At 30.7% G+C, this 27,729-nt stretch overlaps 3 protein-coding genes across 5 annotated transcripts; 1 reads left to right on the forward strand and 2 right to left on the reverse strand.

Moving 5' to 3' along the window:
• Positions 1-1,919: 1,919 nt before the first annotated feature.
• On the reverse strand, positions 1,920-25,986 carry LOC128167739 (uncharacterized). Of its 3 annotated transcripts, none has more exons than XM_052833626.1 (4): positions 25,983-25,986; positions 3,352-3,403; positions 2,377-2,550; positions 1,920-2,187 (listed from the first exon to the last, which is right to left on the reverse strand). In XM_052833626.1, exons 2-4 carry the CDS (start codon positions 3,395-3,397, stop codon positions 1,952-1,954), a joined length of 456 nt encoding a protein of 151 aa, XP_052689586.1. In that variant the 5' UTR covers positions 3,398-3,403; positions 25,983-25,986; the 3' UTR covers positions 1,920-1,951. The 3 variants fall into 3 exon arrangements, with proteins under 3 accessions (XP_052689586.1, XP_052689585.1, XP_052689584.1); XM_052833625.1 differs by lacking the exon at positions 25,983-25,986 and adding an exon at positions 3,835-3,853; XM_052833624.1 differs by lacking the exon at positions 25,983-25,986 and adding an exon at positions 3,517-3,627.
• On the forward strand, positions 4,615-13,120 carry LOC128167741 (putative polypeptide N-acetylgalactosaminyltransferase 9). Its single transcript, XM_052833629.1, has 12 exons — positions 4,615-4,639; positions 5,675-6,019; positions 6,396-6,549; positions 6,727-6,893; positions 7,426-7,590; positions 7,915-8,128; positions 8,725-8,842; positions 9,101-9,295; positions 11,464-11,592; positions 11,729-11,827; positions 12,388-12,516; positions 12,846-13,120. Exons 2-12 carry the CDS (start codon positions 5,683-5,685, stop codon positions 12,987-12,989), a joined length of 1,851 nt encoding a protein of 616 aa, XP_052689589.1. The 5' UTR covers positions 4,615-4,639; positions 5,675-5,682; the 3' UTR covers positions 12,990-13,120.
• Positions 16,384-17,585, reverse strand: LOC128167738 (uncharacterized). The gene has a single exon (XM_052833623.1). The coding sequence runs from the start codon at positions 17,549-17,551 to the stop codon at positions 16,742-16,744; it is 810 nt and encodes a 269-aa protein (XP_052689583.1). The 5' UTR covers positions 17,552-17,585; the 3' UTR covers positions 16,384-16,741.
• Positions 25,987-27,729: the final 1,743 nt, after the last annotated feature.

Here is a 27,729-nt window from a genome sequence, read left to right on the forward strand (position 1 = left end):
TTTACATTTGGGAAGTTAGGATCAATTCACGAGATCGTACTACGGTACTTTAGTTTTATATTCATTATACATACATGTATATAGTTAAAATGAAAATATAATATCTGCTTACCTTTATCGAATATCCGTGACATAGTCATGATCGTCTGTTGCAGATGACATGACAAAAGTGCATTGCCAGTAGGAGGGAAACAGTATATTTGTGTAGATTTCACGTTTTCCGTACAAAACAACTGATAATCAATGTTATTTGAAAGCTTTGACCACAAAGAAAATTGATGTATTTTTTAAGCGTTTTGGTGATTTCATTCCTCTCTCATCTCCTTCGTTTGAAGCGTTCAATTAAACGGTATATAGCTCATTGTACCACGACAAAACGTTATCAGTCTGAAACAAAATGGCGTTTCAAACGAATGTCAGACATGTTGTGACGATGTAGCCTTCCATCTTAAATCAAACAATATTTGTGTACTCGGTTTATAGTTTCTGGTATATCACTACTTTGTTCTTTCTTATAGAACATTTATTGATATTCTTGATTAGAATAATATCAAACAAAATGTTGTTCCCTCATTCAATAAGAACAATGCAGAAACTGATTCTTGTCCAAAGTTTACACAACAACAGCTGTAGATGGTCAAATTCTGTGTTTATATGATTAGATTTGGAATAAAGAATATTGTTGATTAACATTTGAATATGATCAGGTTAGTATTGATCGAGAAGTGACCACAGGATATTTTATTATATACATTATACACATTTCATTTCATTTCTAAAAACAAGTTGCATCCAATGTAGTGTGTTCTGGTTAAAAAAAAATACCTGAATGCTGAAAAACCTGAATAGTGATCTTGATCTTATATACGTTTTGAGAAGCCTCAATTATAACAATCAAAATTGAAATCCAATATGGCGGTAATCAGAGTTGAAAAGGGACATATATTAATTTATGAATCTATTTTAGCTTTGACAATACAAAAATCGGTTTGCAATTATCGAAATGAGCATACAAAGTCATCAAAATTGCACAATATTCGCCTTTTTAAGAATAGCAAGTATATAATATTGATCATCATGCCAGTTGTGTAAAAAGAAATTTTAGATAGCTGAATGGTCGCTGACATTTTAAGGCTGAATCAGCCTCGTGTAGACTATAGGTGTTTTATAGATATGTAGGAAATTGTTCCCATTTAAAACTAAACTGATTTTTTTTTTCTCTATGAATCGAGAGTTTATGGCCAAAAAGTATCATTTAAAAGTTCATAACAGATCTGTCGGATTCTTTTTGCTGACATTCAGAATTTCTAAAGCAATAAAAGAAATATTGTTGTATATACTCTGTTTCAGGGCATCTTCTATGTTTATCGTAAAGTATTTGCTCATTCGTTTGCAAAGAAGAGCATATTTCAGAGAAAATTCCCAATGTTAATTTTAGTATTCTTATTTGTGACAAAGATAAAAATCAAATTGATAATATCAAACTGAACTTCTAATTAATACTAATGTTCTTATTGTGATTTATAAAAAATAATTATAAATAAAAGAATTACTATATACTGTGGAATCATTAGATTTCGTGGTGGCTCAATTTTCGTGGAATTCGTGGGTACCTCTCATCCACGAATTTACATCATCCACAAATTAATCAATTTTGGTTCTAATGGCATATCTCCGTTTGTAGGTGAAATAAAAAACACGAAATTACGTCCCCACGAACCTGTAAACTTTAAGTAATCCACGAAAATTGGCCCCCACGAATTTTAATGATTCCACAGTAATAAAACCAGAACTGTACGATGTCAATATTTCAAGTTTAACAGCGAGTATTTTACTTCTTAAAAACGACGTTATTTTATAAAAGTATCATGATATTTTTACGTTACAAATGTACCATTGAAATAGAACAAAAATGTACATTGTCGTTATTTTAAAATGTTTTAATTAAAGTTCAACAGCGGGTATTTTCACAAATATAACCCATTCTTTGGGTTCCAAAAGGAGATACGTATCCCCATGCATAACCATTCTTCATGATGAAGGCGTAGTTAGTTACATCTTGAGCCATTGAAGTAAATCGGTTGCCTCCAGGGAAATTCTGATAGACCATGGGTGATCCATCTGACCAAGTCCATCGGCCATTACTATATTTACCACCAATGAACCATCCATCAGCATTATATCCAGCTGAAATTTGAAATTTAAATTCATTGCAATTAAACTACATTTAATGCATACATTTTTTACAGTTCTTAAAGCACTTTGAATAATATACCTGGACGTTGGCAATCATTTCTTTTTTAAATTCCTTTTGATACAGATACCTTTTATGGACACAATTAATTCAAAAAAGATTGTTAATAAAACATAACTCACGGTTTTCTTTATCTAAGAATGTTCGGAGGAAGGCGTCCTCTTCCATGTTGTCAACTTTCACCAGCGACATGCGTTTCCTTTGACATTCATTGTTTGCTTCCTCCCAGTTACTCACTCTTGAGCTTTGACGTAGGATTTCGTACTTTTGGCAGTATCTGTTACCAGATGTCGTTGCTGTGCATAAAATGTAAATCATTATTTTGATATTTGTAACTTTTCACGAGTATAAATTTTAGGCATCTACGAATGTAAATGGTCTTCCAAGACAAGCATTAAACTTTTTGAATTGATATTACACATATATTTACTCTATGAGTCATTAGGGCAATAATTATTTTTCTGAACATATAGAACGTTGTTCTTTTTTATAGCTATATAAGAGGAATACAAAACAGTGCATATTTAGATAAGAAATATTTGTGGTCAAATTATAGACTTGACAATCTGAGTTTTCCTTCAAGCTATAATTTAATTCTCGGGCTATATTTAAGAAGAAGATGAAATAACTTATTCCAAACTATGCCATCAATGATAGTTGTTTATTCATTTGCTTAGTTTGGTGATTTAACTTTAGAGTTCGTCTAAGATAGATAAGAAGAAAACGTTCGGGGAAAACCTCAAATGAAATAGAATGATGTTTGAATGAATGCTCTATCAGCAAATAACATAAAAACTGTAAAGAAAAAAATCACAGAAGTGTGATTTCTTTTTACATATTTCATTTCTCCTATCTCAAAGTATACTTTTTTCTTCAACAATTCTCTAGATATCATAACTATTGAGACGGAAAGCGTTTGAGAACAAAACAAGTATCAACTTTCTTAACCATCTTTAAAAAGTTCTTCAAATATGTACCATCCCACTTTTTTAGTCTAGGAAAACAGGTTGAAAAATCAACTTTCATTTCTTTTTCAAATAGACATTGATAAGAATGAATATGTTTTAGAAGCATTGATAAAAAAAAGATTGACATACCTACACAAACGACTGACAGCAACACTAGACACAAAAACCGCTGCATTATGAGCTGAAATAAAAAAGAGATTTTAATCCTATTGCATAGACATCATAGATAAATTATTTTAGAATAAGCCATTCACTTAGTAAAGCTCTTTGAGAAAAACTAACTCTAATACTCACATCAAAAGTCTTCCTCAGTTTCAATTGTTTAACTGAGTCCATATATGACCCTTGTTCATTTATATAGCTAAATGTGACATAAAAATTTGGCCACATTTATTAATAGATAAGGTTTTATCGTCTCGATTTATTAACTAAGCCATTATATGGATTTTACATTCATAAAAAAATCTTATTATTTCTGCACCATATTGTCTGAAACTATCTAAAAAAGATATCTCAATCCTATTAATTGCATGTACATCATAGCAAAATTATTTTAAAATAAGTCATAAACTTAGATAAAGCTCTTTGAGAAAAACTAACTGTAATACTCACATCAAAAGTCTTCCTGTTTCAATTGTTTAACTGAGTCCATATTTGACCCTTGTTCATTTATATAGCTAAATGTGTCATAGAAATCTGGCCACATTAATTAATGGTTACGGTTTAATCACTTGTCCATCATATGATTATGAAGTAGTTTCCATTAACTAAGCCATTAAATGGAATTAACATTTATTATAAATCTTTTAATTTCTGCACCATATTGTCTGAAACCATCTAAACAAGATGACTTTATCATGCATATACATGACTCATTGTTGCATCAATAGAAAAAGTAAGGGTTTGAACAACTCTGGGATAGAAGTTTCTTTCATTCCCGATAACTATTCTAAAAAAAATATCATATTTATATGAATTGTGGCATATAATTTTAACCAAACATAATGACTATCCATTCGGGAATTTAGACAGAAAGAATATGATCTCCGACCTCTCTACTCGTTGAAAGTACAAACCTATCTTAAATTAAGACTTCACGTAGTAAAATTGCCGGAAAAAGCCCACCCCCCCCCCTTTTGGAAAATTTTCTGGATCTGTGCATGACCTCCATTCTTCATTATTGCAATTAAAGTAAACATTAACACCGGTAGTTGATAAAAAGCACACGTGCTTCGAATTTGTACTGTAATTTTTGATGAATTTTTTCGTATCCATATTAAATATGAACATTACGTAATTTGGTGTCTTGTCCGTATTTGACAATATCACAGACATGTTTTTATCGATCACTTTAGATGTGTATTACATAATCGTTTCAGTTAGAATAAAATTAGCCTGGATCAGGTAAAACACGGCGGTAAGCATAAATCGAACAATTTAGTGTTAGTTTCTATTCTCTGGTGTGAATATCTCTATGTTTTGTACTACAATTTAGAACAGCTCTTGATTAAAGATATTATTTATATTTTAAAATATATTTACATTCCACATATTTTTTGCTTGTTAAGTGTGTTGGTAGCTACGGCAGTTATAACACTGTAATGCACACAGGGTACTCAAAGGTTAAAATGCCGAGTTTTATTATGACGTCACAAACGTTGAACGCTGTTAACTGCAATGTCACAAGCGAAAATCAAAGTTCACACTTGCAGTTGTTACTGTGGCTCTTCATTTAATATGAACTTACCCTTAGGATAAGATAGGAATTTTAAGGTATAAATGACATTTTCAGACAAGGCATGAAGTTAAAATTATGCAAATATAAGCATAAGCTAACGCGCGTTACTCAATTTGTATGCACACACCGCTGCAGTTATGAGACTGTATACTTCCAAAAATGTTGATTCAATGCTATTATGGCAAGAAAAAAAACATTGTTAACTATACTGCTGCCATAGTATTATTTAGTTTAAAAGCCATTGATTTAAGGGAGTACAGATATTAGAATACGTATGGATATCTTCTACACACTGAATACGGACAAAAACTTAAAACAATGTTTTAAATAGCATATAAATCAATCGATCGTGATAAGTTTTAAAAGTGTTGTATAAATTAATATTTATTACATGTTTGCCTCATTATGCGGTGGATGTCACATATATTATATGTTCATAATTCGCTGTGAAACGGGCATTTTATGTTTTTTTAATTTGTTCATAATTAAACGACGGTCCTCTGTACCATCAGTGGTATATGTAGATTTTACATAACTTGCCTGTTTGTTGACGAGGTCACAACGTGTTGCATGTTTACAATGTATATCGAGATGTTTTCAGTCGTTCAACTTCTGGTTAGATTCTAGTCTAAAAGACGATATCACTAGGTTTTAATGATATAATGACAAGGTCACGCCAGTTTCTTGGTAACGCATATTTTTTTCTAATTGTAGGGTTTCAAATGAAAATGAATGGAAAACATTTATACTTCATGCTGACAACAGCAAGTGTTGTGTGGTTTGTAGTGATGACAATGATACTCGGAAATTTAATTCTAAAAACACCATTACACAATTCTTTTAATAAATACCAAAAGATAAATACATGGACACCAAAAGAACATATTAATGAAGATTTACTGAGCCAGATTCATAGGGTAACAGTACAAACAGGATCATTTCAATCGCATGGAATATTTGTCAAAGAAAGTAATGAGGACGATTGGAAACGGGAAATTGGAGATAACCCAGTAACAACCACCTCCTCTCTTCGCCATACATACAATATTTCGGCCCCTGGTAATATTTTTTTTCAAAGCATGATTGGTGTATAAACTTTTTATGTTCAAATATCACAACGGTTTGATTTTGAACATGCTGTTAAATATTTACAAAATAAAACACGCGTTTTTAATTCAAACTGGATACTTTTAAACAAATGCATTTGATACCTTTATTAACGTTAACCACAATAAAAATTTGTATAAGTTTAATTTCTGTCGGGCCTGATCTCATTAATTTTGATGATCAATGTTATTTGCACATTGCGAAGTGACAGTTCGTCACAGTTCACCTGAGGCGGTTATCACTGTATAATTACATTATATACCGTGTAACAGCCGTTGGTTGTTCATTTAGTGTTTTTACAAATTATTGAGTCTATATTTAATTACAGGACAGCTCGGTAGAGGCGTGTCCGTAAACAAATTTACTCTAAGTCGACAAGAGTTTTTACATTATGAAGAAGGCTACAGAAAGAACGGATTCAACCAATATGTGAGCGACTTAATTTCTGTAGACAGATACATTGGTGATGTTCGAGATCCCGGGTAAAACTGTTTTCCTCGCTTCCATCGATTTAATTGTTATCTTTATTTCCATTCGGGCTACTTGAATAATGCAAGACTTTTAAAACAAAATATTCACACAATAGCATACTACATGTATTTCGAATTAAGCTAATCTATACCGATTTTATAAACTTTTTGAAATGTCTAATTTTTTAGTTGCAAAACCAATGCTTACAAAAAGGATTTACCTAGTGCATCTGTAGTTATCATATTTTACAATGAGGCATGGAGCGTCCTCTGGCGGACGATACACAGCATCTGGACCACCACCCCTCGACATCTCCTCAAAAAGATCATTCTTGTGGACGATGCCTCAGTTCAAGGTTAAATAAGGAATAATAAATGTCACTACTTGTAATCTTTTTTTTTCGAAGTTTTGTTATAGATTTAATTTTAAGGCCTTAGTTCTACTCAGTATATTTGTGATCGGCTTCGGCCGATCACAGTTGTGTCCATATGAGGCATCCGGCAAATTTAACTATTTGCGTACGCATTGCACCTTGCACTTTTTTATTTACTATGCAATGACAACCTTATTTAAACCTATAACTAGACGTAGATTACTATAAACGTTACTCTTATCATTTTACCCTGAAAATAAAACATTTATAGGGTTACATACATAATGATTCAAATCACGTTTTTTTCCACATAATTATGCGTAAGAATATTAGTCGGAAGTATGATTCGCCTAGTAAGTGTAAAGTTCATTCATGCCTTGCCATTTCGGAAATTGTCAAAACGGTGTTATATATATTTTACTGCATGTAGCGTTTATTATATTAACAGAGTTGACCAATGGTATTTCATGCCGATCATTCCTTTAAAAGGAATACTTGTTCTACTTTGCTATAGAACATTTGGGAAAGAGGCTTCACCTGGAAGTGTCTAAATATCCAGATGTTCGTCTTGTTCGGGCAAAGAATCGCTCTGGTCTTATCCAAGCTCGGAACTTAGGTTTCAGTCAAGTTCAAACCGATGTTGCTGTTTTCTTAGACGCCCACTGTGAATGTACCAAAGGTAAAATTAGAAATAAAATCATTTTCATTGGAATAATGATTTGTGATAAATCTGTAATTTGTGTTACATTTTGATTGTCGTTCTTTGTAAATCCTAAATTTCACATTTAAACGATTGTGCAAAAAAGAACAAGATGAAAATTTTCAACCATTTGTGCATTAGTAATTTGTTCTTTGCATAGAAAGAATGAATGACATAATCTAATATGAAGTCAGTTTTTTTCATTTTTGAATTGCAAACGCAGTAAGTATTCTATGAAGTAATTATTTGACTTCCAATGTTGCAAAGTTTTAGTTTACATGGTATAATATTTTATTGAAACAGGATGGTTAGAGCCTCTGTTAAATGAAATAGCAGATGATTATAGAAATGTCGCCATTCCATTTACGGACTCCATCGATGCAGACACATTCGAGTACAAAGGCTCTAGTTTAAACAATGTTTTCGTTGGAGGGTTCGACTTTGATTTACACTTTGCATGGAGAATGATGCCGGATAGGGAACAAAACAGGCGGCGCTTATTGACAGATCCAATATGGTAAAGATGAGTTATATAATATCTTTAAAAACATTTATTATAAAAAGTGTTAAATGTATCAAACAAGTTTTTTAAGCGAATTTATGAAGAACAATGCTTAAGGTACCTCACTACACAAAGACTTTTACTTTGTAAGACACTTCGTCACAAGATGGCGATTTAAATGTCATAGCTCAGTGGTTAAAACAACGAACTTGTGAAACGCAGACCATGCTATCGAATCCGCCTGGGGCTTTTGAATATGTTTACTGAATTACATTTTTAAAGATATATTTTGTTACTGAAAATTGCGCAATTTTTCGCCTATTTGAATAATATACTTCTTATCCACCATGCAATCTATCACAGTGAAGTAATTTTCTGCTGATTTGAGAAAATATGTCGAGGTTTAGTGAGCAACCTTAATCAGATTATCTTTTTTGCTTCACTGGGCAATGCATTGTTCGTATATTTGTCTATTAAACCCTTACGTGTACATGAACCTTAAATGATTTTCAGTACTTTTTGTTTTTACGAATCTCTAAGCTATCAACACATTATTAATCACAGGCTTTATAACAATAAAAAAGATATAATGAAATATTTTTGCTGTACAGGACCCCTACACATCTTGGCTGCTGTTTGGCCATCAGTAAGCGGTTCTTCGATGAACTAGGCAGATATGATAATGAATTGCAAATATGGGGAGGCGAAAACTTGGAACTGTCTTTCAAAGTACAAAAACTTAGATTTATAAGACTATAAAGAATTAATGTGAAGCATTTGACATATTAGATCGTTATAATTTCTGATAGTGTGTTCTACGGTAAACATACTTTAATTGAGATACATTTAAAACAAAGACAAATATAGTCGTTTGAAACCCTAGACTATGCACATATATTAATATTTATACATCACCAGTAAGCAAATATCATCAATAATATCTTTTTAAAAATCATAAATCAATCAAATGAGAGAGATTTTTAACAGACTTGGATGTGTGGAGGAAAGATGAAAATCATACCTTGTTCCCACGTTGGTCACGTTTTCCGACTTAAAATGCCATACTCGTGGGGAGAGGATGGGTATCGAACATTCATCAGAAACTCCTTGAGGGTGGGGGAAGTATGGCTGGACCAGTACAAGGAAGTGTATTATGACCGGATTTATTACAGCCAAAATGAAGTTAGTAGTTATATTCTTATTGAAAGGACATTATTTTTAATGAGCATGATCCATATATTTACATGCTTGAATTATTAAAGTTTTTCTTGCAATGGACAGCATTGATGAAATTATTTAATTCTTACTTCTGATTTAAGTTTTTAATATGTTATGCATAATTTACAAAAATCAATATGAAATTTAGATAAAAATAATCATTGCACTTAAGATCAAACGCACCTGGTAAACACTTTCTTAGGTGTGATGCGAATTAATTAATTGTTATCGTATCAAGTTTTTATCTATAATGCATATTTTTTAATCAACAAAACCAAATAGGTGATAAAACTAAATAAAATAATATTCATGGATCCATTGAGGAAATGAAAGTAAGAAGCAGTTTGGGATATATATTCTCTACAGGCTTGGGGCAAATTACATTGTAAAGTAAATTACATTACCATTACTTCATGAATTTGGGCATTAAATTACCATTACCATTACTTGATTTTTTCTTGAAGTAATGCATTACATTACCATTACGTGAGTAACGTAATGCATTACCATTACCATTACTTTTTTTTTAAAGTAAAGCTAATAAAGAGTTTTTGCAAATGTTTCAAATATACAACACTCTTTAACATATCTACAGCTTCATGGTCAGTATCAGGTTCAAATTCAATGAATAAACAAGAGTCATTCTTTATTTGCTCAATATATAATCATATTGTGGCAATATGAACAACATATTACATAAGTAATATGATATTTATAGACATTTGGCATGATACAATATCAGATATGAAACAGAGACACAGGATAACATGCGTAACAAAAAACAATTTATGAAATAATGTTGCGGTTTTTAAAAGCTAAATATAGAAATATCCCCAGATTACACAAAATGTTTATAATTTTGGACACTTAATTTTATTAATTTATAAACAGATGATTTTTCCCAGTTATATTTCTTAATATATTTTAATCGTATTTCTTTTTACGGAGGACATTTAAGAGAAAAGATTGCTATTGCACTTATGATCGAAGTTTCAAAGGGTTCATCTATTAAATGCATCCATCTTCCGGGCTATACTAAATAACTGTTTTGCAGGAGCAGTCAAAGCTTGGGCTAGAAAATACTGTTTGACGATCTTTATCTTAGGATATATTAAGTGCAATAATAGATTAAATACATAAATCTTGCATTTTCTATCAGTCCTAACTAATGTACTGTGTAATTAATATACAAGAGAGAGAGAGAGAGACAGAGACAGAGAGAAAGAGAGAGAAAATAAGTAATAAGATTATTTTCAAATGGGTTATAATATTGGAAGTGATATTGATTTTCATCATGGATGGACAGTGCATTCATTTTGCTTTTAAAGGTGCATGTCTGTCTCCTATTCTATTGTGACATAGCGAAGGGAAGGGGATTGGGGTGTTTAGCACTTCTTATAACAATAGATTGTTTTGATACTTAGATTATCCTGGGGGCATAGTGTGTTGTTGACACATTTCTTATTGAAGTGCAAACTAATTGGAGTAAATTGTTTAAATGATTAAAAACTCTTAATAACAACACTCTTAAAAATGTTATGAAATTGTGCTGTTATCTTTAGTAATATAAACAATTCAAAAATGAATTTTAAAAAACCTTTTTTAATAAAACATGTACAATTAAAACATTTTTTTCTTAATTAGAATTATTTCTTTCTTCTTTAAAAATAAATTTAATCAAATTCAATTTCAACTATTCATTTATTCATCACATTTTTTAAAGTGAACATGCATAAATATGCATAGTAATGCAAAGTAATGCCATGTAATGCCAGCATTACACTAGATTTTGGAAAGTAATGCATTACATTAGCATTACTTGTAATGCTAATTTTGAGGCATTACACATTACTAGCATTACTTTGAAAACATGTAATGCATTGCAATGCATTACCATTACATTTAGCATTACCCCAAGCCTGATTCTCTATATAAGATACCAATACGTCAAAGATTTCATAGGTGTTACAGAAATTCCTACTGAAATGGAATATTTAAGCCTATAAAAAAGAAACCTAGCAGTTTCAGATCCTTACAGCCTTCAACGATTACAACAAGAGAAAAATGCATTAAACAGTGTACATTCAAAAACAATTTATTACTTCAAGTAAGTTTTTATACGATTACTTTAGATTGATATTGGAAATATCTCGTCAAGAAAAGCCATTCGACAACGACTGCACTGTAAGCCGTTTGATTGGTACTTAAAGAATGTTTACCCAGAACTCTATATTCCTCGAGATTGTAAGGCTACAGGACAGGTAAGATACATGTTGTTAGACCAAAATTCATATGATGAAAACCAACACAATATGTTACTGTGGAAATGAGTGAAAAAAGGACCACGGCTGTAATAATAGCCAAACAAGTTTATATTTATATTTTGTATGGCTCAAGATAAAGATAAACAACATGTGTATAGATTCATACACCGGCGGAAGTTTTTACGGGAAACCAATTTCTGCTAGAGAGTGTATACATTTAGGAACATCACAGGTGAGCGGATACTATGACTAACATAATGTGCGAAAAATTCAAAAAGGAAAAAAATCAAGAAGCTTCTAATTTCTATTTTTAATAGTCTATTACTTTTTCTGGAGTTATACAAATGGCGGTCTTAATAGATGAACAACAGTACTAGAAGATAATTTATATTTTAAAAAAGGTTAAATTCTTCTTAACCTCTTAATTTTACATCTCGCCAAAAAACCTCATAATACCGTAATTTTATTATTTCATAATTTAAAAAAAAACTTTAAAGGAACAAAAGATATCTAAAGATGAATTACCTAGCGATAAGACTTAAAGAGCAGAAAAACTGTCGTGAAAGTGCTTATTTGATAACTATAAGTCTTGCCATTGTAAATCTTTCAAGTGACCTTATAATTTAAGTATAAATTTAAGTTACTTATTAATAATAATGTGAAGAACATTATCTAAAGGATATCTTGACGTTTGCTGCGTTTCACGATTTTAAACAAAAAGTTTTCATTGTTCATATTAATTTTCATGTTATGCTCTAGTATTTTAATTGTATCTTAAACTTACTGCATCAGCATTGGACATGGACACGAGAAAACACGATAAGGCGAGATGAAGGATGTCTGGTGTTTGACGGAATCAGCAGAGTATTGATGGGACCGTGTGCCACACTCAGTAAATATTTGCAATGGGAATATACGAAGGTGATTCATACAATAAGTCATGTTGTTATTAATAGAACACTCTGTATTGAATATCTTAACCTGCTTTGTCACAGTTGAGGAAATATGCTTCTTGATTGAATTTCTTTTCAATCAATAACAGAAACATTCTTGATTTTAATTGAAAAGGAAAACAATATATTCATCGATTGCACAAATAAGCCACACGTAAAAAATTCGTAATGTAACATAATGTATGAAAAATAAGTTATACTTACACAACATTATAGAATTCTATTCATTTCACGATTTTAACCACATCTGGCAAATTCTACAGAAAGCCGAATTTTTAAAGAGCTTTCTTTTTCCAGGACAATACAATTATAAGTTTCGTGGGTCATCGTAAAATGTGTATGGAACTAGATCAACAACGAGGGATGGTCATATCGAAAACATGTTCAAGAAGTAATCTCCAAAAATGGGAATGGGAAAGAAGAACTCTTAGTTTACACTAACATGTATTTTATATTTTCGATTTATTTTTATGATTGTTTTATTCCATAAATCATTAATTCAGAATAAGTGTTTAGAAAATTGACTGCTATATTTATTTTGTGGTTCCTCAAAAACATTTCGTTGCATGCTTGACTGACATTCTATATTTTTCATTTGATCATTACATTCTAATCCATTTCCAATATTGATTAAAAAATGGATAATTTGAATTAACACAATTATCTTTCTATTGTATTTATATATTACATATTCAAGCTTTCATTTTCTTTGAAGATTTTAAAAAACTTTTGAAAATCGCCAACGTTTCAAGTTATTTAACATTTTTTTCATTTTGTTGATAACAGATTATATTCACTGTTTTCTTTGTTCGAAATAGGTTGGGTTTTTTTATATTAAATATAAATACATATGCTTATTTAGCGTAAAAGTCTATTTAAAAAGGCGTAAATATCACAGTCAATAGAAGTTGAATGACGCCATGCCATGATCATATAAAACTTAATGTTTTTCTATAAAATTGTAACAAAACCTTATTTTATTATACATGTACATTTATTTACTATATTTCGAATCATAAGTCCTCATTTATGTTAACATTTTTCTCCTGCTTTCTTATTCATCGTTCTGTACCAAAATAAGAAAAACTAGTTTATTATCTCCCCCAAATATCCTACAAAACAAAATAAAACATATTTCGTATAATGTGAAATTGAACTGGTAATCTGAATCTACAACAGGATTTAAATAGACGTCACGGAGCAGCGAAAAGTGATGAAAGTATTAGTTCTACTCTAAAAGGCACCGAAGCAAGCTTTGAAAATGCACGTTGATGCAAACAATATGTCAAAAGTTATCTTCGCATTTTGGTTTTTATGTTATACGATTTTGTATATGGTGAAAACTGTGATTTGGACACCACAGGAGTCCGAAAGAAACAGGGTTATTGGTTTTTATTTTGTCGAATATCAGTAAGTAATAACATCTTACTCAAAAAGGATTTCCTTTATTATAAACAAAGAAAAACAAAATTAAAAATAAAAATTTCTGTATCTCGATCAATTATTGGCTAATAAGATACAAAGTCGCATAGATTCGTTTTTAAATACAGTAGGAAATACAAAGGATATTTAGTATGCAAAAAGATGGGTAATTTGATAAACTGTACATATTTCGTCATGACTTCATGTAAACCGTAACTGTGCTTCATGGTGACAACGCATGCTGCTTTTAAATCAGGTTACAAAAATAACTTTTTAAAAAATGTAATTAAACTTCACATATCATTGAAATAAATGTTTGTCCGTAAATTAACGTGATAGTTGTGACTTTCATGAAGACTACATGACAGACAGCGACATTGTCTATGCATTTTTGAACGAACCTTGAATCTTTTTAAACAATTATATATAACACTATGAAGGAACTGATTATAAAAATTTAGCTGATACAAGGTTTGGATGTTTAAAACAAATTTTCAATTTAATTTTTCACATTTTATGATATCAGCAAACATTTTGTGGTGTTCCTCTACTTGTGTCCCTTTGCCTACCTTGGTCTTGATTTTGTCCATTTTGTCCGTTTGGTAACTCAATTCAGTATTTTTTATATCAGCTGCTTCTTTAGTTTGTAATTGTAAGTGAGAGAGAGCAGCACGTATTTGTGAAATTTTAAAATTATTCATATTTAAACATCCATACAATGTTGAAATTATATGCAAAAAAATGCCCGTGATGGTGTTCTTTTGATGAAACACAATTTTTGAAAAAATGTCTTATTCTTAAACTGTTTATATTGAAGGTTTAAAGTCTTTTTAAGCATTAAAAAATCGTGTTTTCAATCTTTTAATCTTTTTTAAATCTCAATAACTTTCACGTGATTTAATTCAAATAGTCTATTGCGATCATGTTTATTTGGAACTTAATAAGAGGAGTTCAATTGCCGGATAGATAAAAAGAACCCGTTTAGTGTTTATTAAAAGTATAATAAATAGGACTTTTAATAAACACTACAACTTATTAAAAATGACCAGGCTTGGACTGTGATGCATACGAATAAACAGATGTTATGTGCAATACCATTATATGTCCGCATACGGACAAACATAACACAATAAATACTTTCTTTTTCAGATTAATTTGAATTAACAGGTACAATAGATAATTTTAAAAATACTAGTAGTGTCTCGTAATGCATAATATATAAAAAAAAATTGGTGACTTATTAGTCATACACTGAATTGTAAAACCAAAAACAAAGTGTTAGTGTTGGTAACATAAGAGATTAAGTAATAACACTGCCATCTTAATCAAAGAGGGTCACGGGAAGCTGGAGATTGTATATTGGTTTTAAACTGTTGTCAAAATACGATTTAAACGTTTTACATAAACACATTTTTCTTGTGTCTTCGATTAAGTGGATAACAGCAATTTCTTTTTCTAATGCATCATATTTCGGCTAGAATATTGACAAGGTTGATTCTCTTTGCTTAAACGAGCCATATGGCTCATTCCAAGTGGAGCTTCTGCGTTTATGATATTATTAACGGAAATGGTGACTGTTTGATATATTAAACAAAGGAGAAAAGACAACAAAACAAAGGAGAAAAGACAACAAAACTCTGCCATTGTATAACCTCATCTTGGGTGTGTTTAAATCAGATACATGTATCTTATGTCTAGATGGCAACAGCAATAGATGAAGAACGCTTTTAATAATACTCTCCTAATGTGCATGAAAGATATTTTTCTTTGTTTGAAATCTTTATAGTATTGTTCAACGATATCGAGACGTTCATTCATAGGGATTGTGTTATCTATTAGTTCAAAACTTCATGATTTTCTTATGATTAATTAGAAATAGAAAAATCAATTGATAGCATTTTAAGTGATTTCAAAATTAAGGAGCAAGTGAAATGCAAATTTGAATGCACAATTTAAGTAAGTCGGCAAGATTAGAATACGTTATCGTCCGAAATAAACTAGCGAGCTTCCATTTAATGAATGAACCTACATACGACTAATGAATGAGATTTTACTTGCATCATAATTCAGTTTGATTTCAGCACGTTTTTGTTAATTTTATGAGTTTTCTAAGAAATAAGGATACGTGGTTTATAGATTAAATGTTTAAAATTTCGGTAGAATGTTGTAAAAGTCAATCGCCATTATCAGTTACAAAAGAATGAATGAACTACACACTTTTCAGACAGAGTCAGAGTTGTTGTGGCTGAGTTGGCGCGTCCTGCTGATTGCTGATATAGTTGAGGAACACTACAACAAGTTGCTGTATCAAACCTGTCGTATGTTGGTGTTAAGAATATGGGGTTGTTGTCCGACCTTGCACCCATTTATTAGACAGTTTATTGTTGTATAGCAACTAACAGTCTTCAATTGTCAATACATCAATAAAAATCCAGCAATTAAATTTTATTGTTGAAATTAAAACTATAAGTTCATGGGAAAAAAGTCATAAACAATGAACTTCTGTAAAAATGTTCTGTCTTAAGACATGTACATTTAAAAGTCAATACCTCAAACATTGCAGAGGGAGAGTTTATATACTAATTAAAAGCTGGATAAATGAGAAAACAAATGGCTTTACAAACGTATTTTAATGTTAAAAAAACACTTAAATTATAGAAAAAAAAATAGAAAGACTAGCATCAATTTCAGACAAAACAGTTTTCTACACGTTTTGACTTTGGTCAACAAAAAATAATGGAATGATTTATACCTCAGTGTCAAGCAAAACATTATGCCTCGTTTTTGATAAATTGCATCACTTTATCGGTCTGCAATCTATTTTGGGGCTCTGTTGTCAACAGATTTCTGATGATGATATTAAATAATCCAGTATTATCGTTCATTTGTTCTACATTTTCTAATATTTTAGAAGCAATCACACTATCATCTATTTCTTGAGACAATATAAATTCTTCATCACCAACGAAAGGAACTCGTGCATAAACCATGAAATACAAAACAACGCCAACACTCCACATATCGGATAAAAGCGGATCGTATGGCGTCTTCTTCAGTACTTCGGGGGCGGAATAATGGAGATGACCCATATAGTCATCACAGAGAATAACATGTCCTTCAGAATCACGACAGGGAACAGAAAGACCAAAATCCGCCAATCGAACAATCGTCTTGCTAGTAAGCAATATATTACATGGAGTGATGTCACGGTGTGCGATCCTGTTCAGGTGACAAAAATCAACAGCTGTTACTATCTGTTGAAAAATAACGTAAATATCTCTAAATGTGGGCTGATTTTCAAAAATGTGGTTTTCGAGAGAACCATTTTCTGCAAACTCCATTATCAAATTAACACTGTATTCTCTGATAATGATGTCTCGCAGTTTGATGATGTTTTCATGCTTCAAAGTCGAAAGATGCTCTATTTCATATTTGATATATGCATCACAAGAGATATCACCGTGGAAGAGAATTTGTTTCATCGCATATATCTTCTTGTCTACTATACTATGTACAGAATAAATTCCACCGAAAGCTCCTTCGTTGATTTTACTCAAAATAATGTAAGCATCCTCTCCCATTCTGCTTGCTATTCTTTGTGGCACAAATACGTTTTCCTAGCGCTTATGTAGCAAAGAAATATCGTGTTAATATAGTGATGGGGAGGAGCAGAAAATACGCTGATGCACTCTTTTTTTTTTAATTTGGCAACCTCTAGCTTTAATAAAAAAAAAAAAAAAAAAAAAAAAAACATTATATCTAGTTCAAGGAACTTTTTTCTTTTAGTGCCAACGCATCTGCTCTTTATTGCATGAAAGTGATGTTTAATACGAAATTGTCTGAAAGTCAAGTATACGTACATTAATTTATTGTAATTATTGTTTCAAACTCAGGTTATATAAGTATAAAATATTGTAAACAGTTAATTGAACATTGTAAGGAGTGATATTGACATAAAAGTCTTTGATAATCTTTTAATAAATATATTTGTGTATTTTCTTGGTGTCCCATGAACTTCGTTGTTTAAATACATATTCATTTCAAAATTATTTATTACAGCATTTTTTATTTGCAGTGAGTATAATTTATTAAGGTACGTTAATATGTGTTACTGCGATGAGATAACGGATAAATGATTTTTTGCGGTTCTGATGTAGTGAGCTTTTTATTTTAAGTATTTAAAGGGTCGTACAAAATGATTATTAGTATCAGGTTTTAGTATAAAATTATAGACAAAACTTGCAATGATTTTAGGGGAAAAATCAAATAATTTTAACTCATCGTTTTCTATATCTTCTTGCAGAGAACTGGCCATCGAATACGCAAAATTTATTTGATAAAAATCAATATGCTATCACTCATCATTAGATTGCACACATGATAAACTTTTAGAACCAGGGTAAAAAAAAGTATTAAAGTAGAATGAGAAGAGTGCACTAATTTAAAAAAAAATGAAGATATAAGCTCATGTTTCAAATTGATAAGATTACAATAATGAGCAAGACATATATCATAATTGAGCAAAATGTAATTTGTTCTCAATCTATCGAATTAAATCAGAAATCTATATTTTTGTTATAATGAAAATGTTTACTCGTCTAGCGAATGACATAAAACAGCAAAAAAAACCTTGCATTAGCGTTTTCTAACCGTCGTACCTACTATCAGTATCAGTTAACAATATTTGTTTTATTGGATAATTGTACTTCTAATAAAAAATTAAACGACCCTTCCCTAATATTAAAGACTTAAAATTACATTGCGCTTAAAATAAAGGCAACACTGGGTTGAAAGATATATCTTTATAAAACTTCAGCTGTGATAAAAATGGGTGTTTATTTTGCTGATAAAAAAAAACTATTTTCACAGCTTAAGGGTTAAACCTGACATATCCTACTTCCAAAAATTGAGATATCTGACCCAGTGAAAACAAATGGTTTTATTATCAACTTCTCAAGCTGTGAAACCAATTACTTGACCGTAATATCGGTCCAATTTATTTCATTTTGTAAGTTAAACTAAACTAACAGCAAAACGTTTAAAAGCTTTATTGCTTAAACCTTCAACGATGAACGCGAATTGACTTTTCATAAATTTAGATAAGCGGTCAGATATATATGTATGAGAGAGCCATATCTTTAGAATTTATTATGAGGAATCGTTCATACAGTTTTGCTGTTCGTGTGTAATAATCTGATGATAAACATAAGCCATAACGCTGAAAATATTATAAGGTAGAGTAGAGTCTAAAGTTTTTAGTGTGAAAATACGGTATGAGCTCTGACATAATGATAAAATCATTAAAGTGCATTCAAGGTTGAGTGAAATAAAACTCACAGCCTTCTTTAAATTCTAATCGGTTTAACTGATGTTCTGTACATTGAAACGAATTGTTCGATTTCAAAGTTCAGCTACGAAGTTGGAGATTACTAAAAAAAAAAAACTTGTGTACCTTTTATTCTATATAAATCGTATATTTTTCTGAATGCACAAGTTTCTGCTGCTTGTATAATAAATGAACTTCCAAATCCGGTGTACAAACAGTTATCAATTCGTATGTGTTACCTCTAGGTTGTTCAAAGAGATATGAAATGTGTGTATGTAAGGTCCGTTTCTCTAACCTGTTATGATTTAAATCATTTCTACTTCGAAGATGCATTAATTATATCCTACAACAAGAAAATACCTTACTATTCCAAATGTTTGTTTTTGGGGGGGTTTTCTTGGGGTTTTTTTTTTTTTTTTTTTTTTTACAAATTTTCAGGTTTGTAAACAAGCCATTGTTTTGTTTTTAAGATCATCTTATTTCTTAATTAAGGTTTCTTAAAAGGATTTTACGGATATTTTTTTTTTCTTTTTGATTTAAGATGTTTCCTCTACAAAGGTTCTCAATAGTGTCTCATGCAGCTGTCGATACTTGTACAGAAGTTGAAAAATTGGAATTGAAAACCGGAAACAAATTTCAAATCTGCCCAGGAGATATATGACATTATAGTAGCTAATCAGAGACACAAACTATGAACTTCACGCAGTCAATTATATTTAACGATTAACAGAGAAGTAAACATACCAAATTACATTAAAACGTACAAAAACGTGGTAATATCTGAATTGAGTACAGTTACCATTAATGTACAAACGTTATATGAATGCTTCATTTTAGGCACAATTTCGAAAAATGTCAAATAATATGCGTAGATAAAAATATTTGAAACATTATTCGTATAATTTAATTAATTGATTAGCATATGTTTTGAATGATCTTTTTTAAAACAATGTACCAGAAAATAAATTAGTTCACTTTCATCGTGTTTTCTACATAGTAGCCTATACTGAATATATGAGAGTGCGTTATTATTCATAGCATGCAATACCCTCTCGTCAATGAACCTTTCATGTCTCTCTTGTTTAAAGTCTTAAGTACAAGGCATGCTTTTTAACACTCCACGTAAGAATTTGGCGTGGCGTGAATTCTTTTTCGCCTTCGATGTGTGTTTCTGCTCGGCTAGACATGCATGTAGTGCCTTGTTGTGGTGATCAGTGGCAGCTGACGCTAACAACATAGCTGTGGTTGTACTCATTTACAATATGTTTATTTTATGAGTATGTTTATTTTATGAGTACCCTGAAGAGGTGTAGCCAATTGAAAGTCATAGCTGCATTATTTAAAATCAGTTTTTTTGCGCACATTACTTCTTTTTAGAGTCGGTCTTCACTGTGATAAAATTGAAGTCATGGTGTTTTATAAACAGTTTCCATAAAAAAGAAATTTATATTTAATTATTTAAGTTTAAGTATAGTCTGCTTTTGTTAAACTATTGTCTTGAGCTCTGAAAAATATATCGTCAGACACTAGTGTTTCTCCTGAATAAAAAAATCAACGCCTTATTTTGATTGATACTTTTCTACTTTAAAGAACAACATACATGTATTACCAAATCAAGTGAATAAAAATATGAACGAAAAAAAAATACTGAAAAAGGTTACTTCCTTTCAATAACTAAGCGTTCCTTGTTAGGGAATCTACTATGACTAAACTATATTATGAGAATTATGGAAAAATTCTATTGTAGATCAAAGCTTATATTGAACCAAACTTTACAGGTTATTGATACATCTCATGTAACGACAGAAAACGAAAATATCTTAATACCAACATGCATTATTATCCATCAAGTAGTAGGTTATTTATAGAATACTAACTTTATTTTAAAAAAAAAAATTAAAAGTTTTTGTTTTAATCCCTTTAAATATGGGAGTTTTTTTTTCCAAAAGCTCAAATTCTAGCTATAAACACTTGATGTGATATTATACTAACCTGCAATTTTCAATATTTTTGTTACATACTTACTGAATGTAAAGTCAAGCAACAAACTTCTTTTGTTAAAAACCAATCTGATTGCACACACATGTACTCTGAAGTTGACATTAAAAAGATGCTTGAGTTTCTGATAGACAACATCTATGTAGTTTTTTGAAATCAAGTCTTCCAATAATCTGTTGGAATTACCATGGGTACCAATTGTGCCCCATTGTTAGCAGATCTATTTTTGTATTCCTATGAAGCAGAATTCATTCAAAAACGTGTACGTGAAAAAAATAAATCACTATCTGTGACCTTCAACTCAACATTCAGGTATATCGACGACGTATTATCAATTAACAATTGTTATTTCCATACTAACGTCGATTCAATTTATCCCAGTGAACTTGAAATAAAAGATACCACAGAGTCTGCGTCACCTGTTTCATATTTCGATATTTTACTGGACGTGTACATTGATGGTAACCTAAAAACAAAACTTTATGATAAACGCGATGACTTCAATTTTTCTATAGTCAACTTTCCTTACTTATGTAGCAATATACCTTCATCACCTGCATATAGTGTTTCTGTCTCTCAGTTGATTCGATACTCAAGGGCATACTCTTCGTATGAACAGTTTCTAAGACGAAGCAAGCTACTGACAAACAAGTTGATAAAACAGAACTATCAACAGTCTCGCTTGAAGTCATCTTTTCGTAAGTTCTATGGTCGATACAACGACCTTGTCAGGAAATACAATCTTCCACTGGCTCGCATGCTGACTGACGTATTTCATACTCATTCATACTAATTGTTAGACCATAATTAATCACCTAATCGTCTACGGACAAGTACTTTTACGATTTTTTTCCCGATTGCGACAAAGAGCACACGGCGGGTGTGACCAGTCAGCAGAGGATGCTCACTCCTCCTAGGCACCTGATCCTACTCCAATGTAATGGAGGTCAGTGTTGGTTCAAGGTTTGTATTTTGACCATCACAAACAAACCAAATGATTAACGTTTCGTTTTTTTCCTATTATATGACATTTTCCCAATTTTGACATTTACCTCGATTATGAAATGCCCAATAGTGACTAAAGGGCACACGGCGGGTGCGACCGGTCCGCAGAGGATGCCCACTCCTCCTAGGCACCTGATTCTATTTCTATCTATTTAGAGGTCCGTGTTCCTCTGCTTTGAATTTGTATTTCGCTTTATGGATTTTTGAGATGGTTCACGGTTTGTTATTGTCATTTTTTTCATGTATACCTGATGTCTTATGCACATTTATGCATGGTAAAACTGCTAAAGATACTGGAAATTTGTTCAGAGGTTTTATATATGTATATATATATATATATATATATATATATATATATATATATATATATATATATATATATATATATATATATATATATATATATCAGGGATGGGGTAATTGAAAAAAGTATTTGTAATTGAGTGTAATTAATTACATTTTTCAGAGTAATTGAAAGTAATTGGTAATTGAGCCTGTCTTCAATTACAAGTAATTGAATGTATTTAAATACATTCCAAAAATATTGTGTATTTTCAATTACTTTTCAATTACATCTCAATTACTTTTCTCCAAGTTTAAGATATAATAAAGGTGTCTTATAATGATAAATAGATTTTATACATGTTTGGCATGGACTTTTGTTTATACAATAATTAAATGTCCCATAATGTTTCATATGTTTATACAGTATGACACACTGCCCAGAGCAATAGGTAAAGATCTAATTTTGTGGAGGTGTGAACTCCTCCAATACCCAAGAACCCCAATTGATTTTAGACTGAACTAAACTGATTTTAGACTCAAGGGAATCAAAATATCTCATTCTTGTGAATTATAGCAATTATTATTTATATACTGATATACTGTACTGCCAAAAGTTGTACTTTCTCAATAAACATAGTTTTAATATGTGAATAAAAATTAATTCACTGTAGAGAAAATATTATTCAGAACCAAAAATGAACTCAATGGTACTTAATGAATTTAATGTTAAAGAACATTTTCAAGAAATCTGATCTGAACTGAACTATATATACAACCTTTAAAAAAATAACCGTACATAAAGCCCTGTATATCTTAATGTCGTTAATATATGTTCTCAAGATTTAAAAAAATAAAACTAATTAAAAGTAATTGAAATGTAATTAATTACATTTATCAAAGTAATTGAGAGTAATTAATTACATTTTAAAAAATCAATGTAATTGTAATTGCAAGTAATTGATAAAATTGGCAATGTATTTGAAAGTAATTAATTACTTTTCAAAGTAATTGACCCCAACTCTGATATATATATATATATATATATATATATAGCTGTATAATAAAAGTAAGAGACAGAAAGATCAAAGAATGCACCAGGGAAACATAACTTTTGCAGCTTAGCCTTTTTCATCGACCATACTTAAGTACAGTTATCTTTGAAAATCCATATTCTGTGAGGTCTTACATGTATGAATATAATTGATCTTTTACTGATATTCCGGGGGAAAAAATTTCCTTCATGTGATAAGCAAATGTGTGTTATTTTTTGGAAATCATAGAAACCTAACAGTAACACACTTAGAGATTATGTAAATAGCAGACGAGCATTAATCTTTGTTTAAACAAACAATTGGCAAGATGATATATTAAACAAAGCCTTGCTCCGGGGCAACAGTTGCAAATGCGTCAAGTAAAGATCAACAATATTCTTGATGTGAAATGATATTTTTGCTTCAAGTAAAAATAGATTTTATAATACACTGTAATGCTTAGTTTTGATAATTATATCCATGTATATTGTGGCGTTTTTGTCGGTATTAGATCTATTTATCTATTTAGACAAAAAAAAAATAATGATAACATTGGTTTTAAATACTATTTCCATTAATTTTACATCCCACAACACTATAAATCGTCAGCCAATTATCTTATAAATACATATTGATTATCGTTCAGTAATGCATATATTATATTAAAAGCAGGTTTTGCCTTGAACAACTGAACTTGGTATTACAATGATGGATAAACAAGTTCTAATGTTTAATGTTAGTACATGTACCTCTCATTGGCATGGATGTTGCCGCGAGGGAGTCATTGATATAAAAGGAAGCTGGAGTGCCAGGAGAAATCTCACAAGTCCAAACGGGCGACATACCTTTTTTTTTACAAACAACTACGATATATTGTGATCATTTGGAATAAACTCCGGCTCGACACTTTGAATCGATATTACCAAGAGTCGTTTTATAATGTTGTGAGATAACTGCATGTTTTCCAGATTTCTGATATTCATAACTTCTGTTGTTTCTGACATCTTTGTGTAGAAAAATAAAAAGTGCCATGTCTTATCTTTATACAGTCTGACGTCATACATTTCATGTCTGCCTCAAAATGAAGTTGTAATCACCCATGTCATATATGTTTTATATAGATTTGTATTATAATAACTTAGTCGTTCTATCTTTGTTAACTCAAGGGTCAAGTTTATATATTTAAATATTAATCACATGATTTGTTTGAGTTTCATGACAGGTTAAGAGGATTCCAAATTTATTTTTAGCTAAATAAAGTTTGCTGTATTAGTAGTGATTAAAGATTCAATACTTGTTTAATGTATGTTTCTTGTATACGTGCAGCAGAATGTTTTTGTCTATGATGTACGGGCGGTCGGCATGTCGACATATATATGTGTAGCAGAATGTTTTGTTTATTATGTACGGGCGGTCGGCATGACACTTACTTACGAACGCGTCATGCTATTATATTAGATAGGAACTCATGAAAAAATTAATTTGATATGATTGGGAGTTTTCAGGAAATGATCTACATTGTATATCACTGTACAAATGTTTGGCAAAGAATATTTTATCAATAGTTTCAAGCTTGGCAAGCTCTATGAAGATTGACATTTGGTGTTTGTTGTGATCTGACTAATAAGTGAGAAAATATGCGATTATTAATCTTGGAAATCACCTGCATGTGTAAGACACATCTGCTATAGCGTGTATCAACTCGTTCAAGAATCAGTGCTGTCAAATTTTATCAAACTATTTTTCCTGTTGTTAGTTTTTATCGTAAAAAATCACCATCAATGATGTACATGCATAGGAAAACAATGTAGGTTTTATGAGCATTACTGTCCTCATGCAGAAGTACTTATAAGATAAATTCAAATGTGTTATTGCGTTTTGCAAGAAAGTAAAGTTTATTAACAAAAAAGAGTTCCTTTATTCGTTAGCTTTTTACAATCAATCCACCATAATTAACAGACATAGTTCGCCGGGATCATAAGTCCACCAAAACGATGAAATAAGAAAGCATAAACGGCTAAATTTAAGAAACTAAGGTTCAATAATTGAACGAATTGGTGTATTGGCTATCCAAGTATTCCAATGGAAGTTATGAAATTATTATACTGAAAGCGTCCTGCTTGAACAAACGATTGTTTCTCCTACTGACCTAGTTCTACCTAGTATTGTTGTTTGGTGTTGACTTTTGACCGCTAACTCTTCATACGGAGTATATATACGATGACAACAGAAAAGAAATACCGTTAGTAAATTTACTTCGTGTAAAACTAAGCTATAACAGACACCAATATTTGTAAACAGACAGTGGTAATGACACACACAACGGCGCTAGACAGAGACAGCACTGAATCAGAACTCGCCGTAAGCTTGAAAAATCACTACAGATCATGAGGTTTCAAATATGAGGAAAGGCATTTGAAAGCAATGATTCATATTATGTATAATAAATTCAGATTGTTCTATAAACATGTACTAAAGGTATATAAAACAATAGCACTCGATGTAATTTTTCTGTTTTATGTACACACATTCATATATGTCTATTGATATTCAAAAGTATTGATATTTTTATATACAATAAAGAATTGTTTTAATCTTGTTTAAGTCAATGAGATATATTTTTTCAAAAACCCAATCCAAATACGACAAAACTGCATCGCTTAACAACTGCCTTTTTCTTTTTTTGTGTATGCGGCAAATTTACTTCTTACCTTGTACATTGCGCTATGCCAGAAACGAAAATGATTTATATACATATATATATTAATAATGGAGATCAATGTATCACAAAAATAGCATGTGCCTTTTACAAATATGATGTGAAAAAAAGGATACGTTATTTGTGTTTATAAAAAATTATTTTTTATGCCATCAATGCAAGTATTAAAAATACACACTCTAATGTTTATTTTAAAGTTTGTAATATCTAATGTTTGTCAATGTAACTTATTTTGTCATTATGAAGTGATTTATTTGAATTGGATTATGAAAAGAGTGTTTATGTTGAAACACAGATTCTTTAACATGCCATTGTGGAAATTATTCTTTGGTTATCTTCTTTTTTTAAATATCATTGTACTTGATTTACAACAAAGCGTCTTTCTTTTTCCGATCTTATACGTTTGCTCCAAGTTGCTTTATATGTTTTTGAAGGAAAGATGGGAGTAGGGGACCTTCTTCCTGAAATCCTATAATGATGTACTGGTAATTTACCTGTATCTTTGGTTGATCCTCACATCCACCCCATCCTCAAAGACGGTATATTAGATTCACTAGTATATATAATTAATAAGGATATTTATTACTGTGTCGGTCATCATATCTGTTTGGAGAGAGATCGTTATAAATATATCAAAATATATATGCTTTAATTATTTATGTTTTTATTTGATTGTATTTTTTATTTATTTTTTCGTTTTCACTGATAACAACATGCCGTTGTGAAACCTTCGAATTAAATTACATGATACGATTTAAAACTTACCAATAAACCAAGGTGCAAATTTGTTATCTTCAGAGAAATAGTAATTTGAATATATGCATGCATTCAATTCTTTAGAAAAAATAGTTTGCATGAAGGTAAATTTATGATTACTATTTTACACTTCTGTTTATTGTCATTTTATATACTAAATATATTATTCTTAAAAAATTTCAAAACATGTAACGTTTACATGTAACGTGCAAAAAATCATATATTATCTGTTGATCGGATTAAAATATCAATAAGGTGAAAAAGCTGCAAAAGTATTTGTATGTCTTTAGCCAGACAATGATTTAATGTAACTGATAGTATTTCAGAAATGTTTATTGCATTTAACCTCCTAAAGTGAAAACAAAAGAATATCATGTTTCCCTTTCATCATTGAAAGTAAACTACGCATTTTTATCATTCATTAATTAACATAGCATGCGCATTGTAACTAAAACTAATGGATCATCTTTTTTTACCAAAGCAATGTAGTTATGAGATTTTATTTATGGATATAATCTTTTTCGGCACATTTACATTAAGATGTCATCTACAGCTTATATCATTTTCATGACCATTTTCTTACCCTGCAAGAGAGTTATTTTGATAGGAAAGGTCTCCCTTTTCAGGTGCTATGAATTC

The sequence above is a fragment of the Crassostrea angulata genome, chromosome 10 (genome assembly GCF_025612915.1).
Source record: "Crassostrea angulata isolate pt1a10 chromosome 10, ASM2561291v2, whole genome shotgun sequence".
NCBI classification, from domain to species: Eukaryota; Metazoa; Mollusca; class Bivalvia; order Ostreida; family Ostreidae; genus Magallana; species Magallana angulata.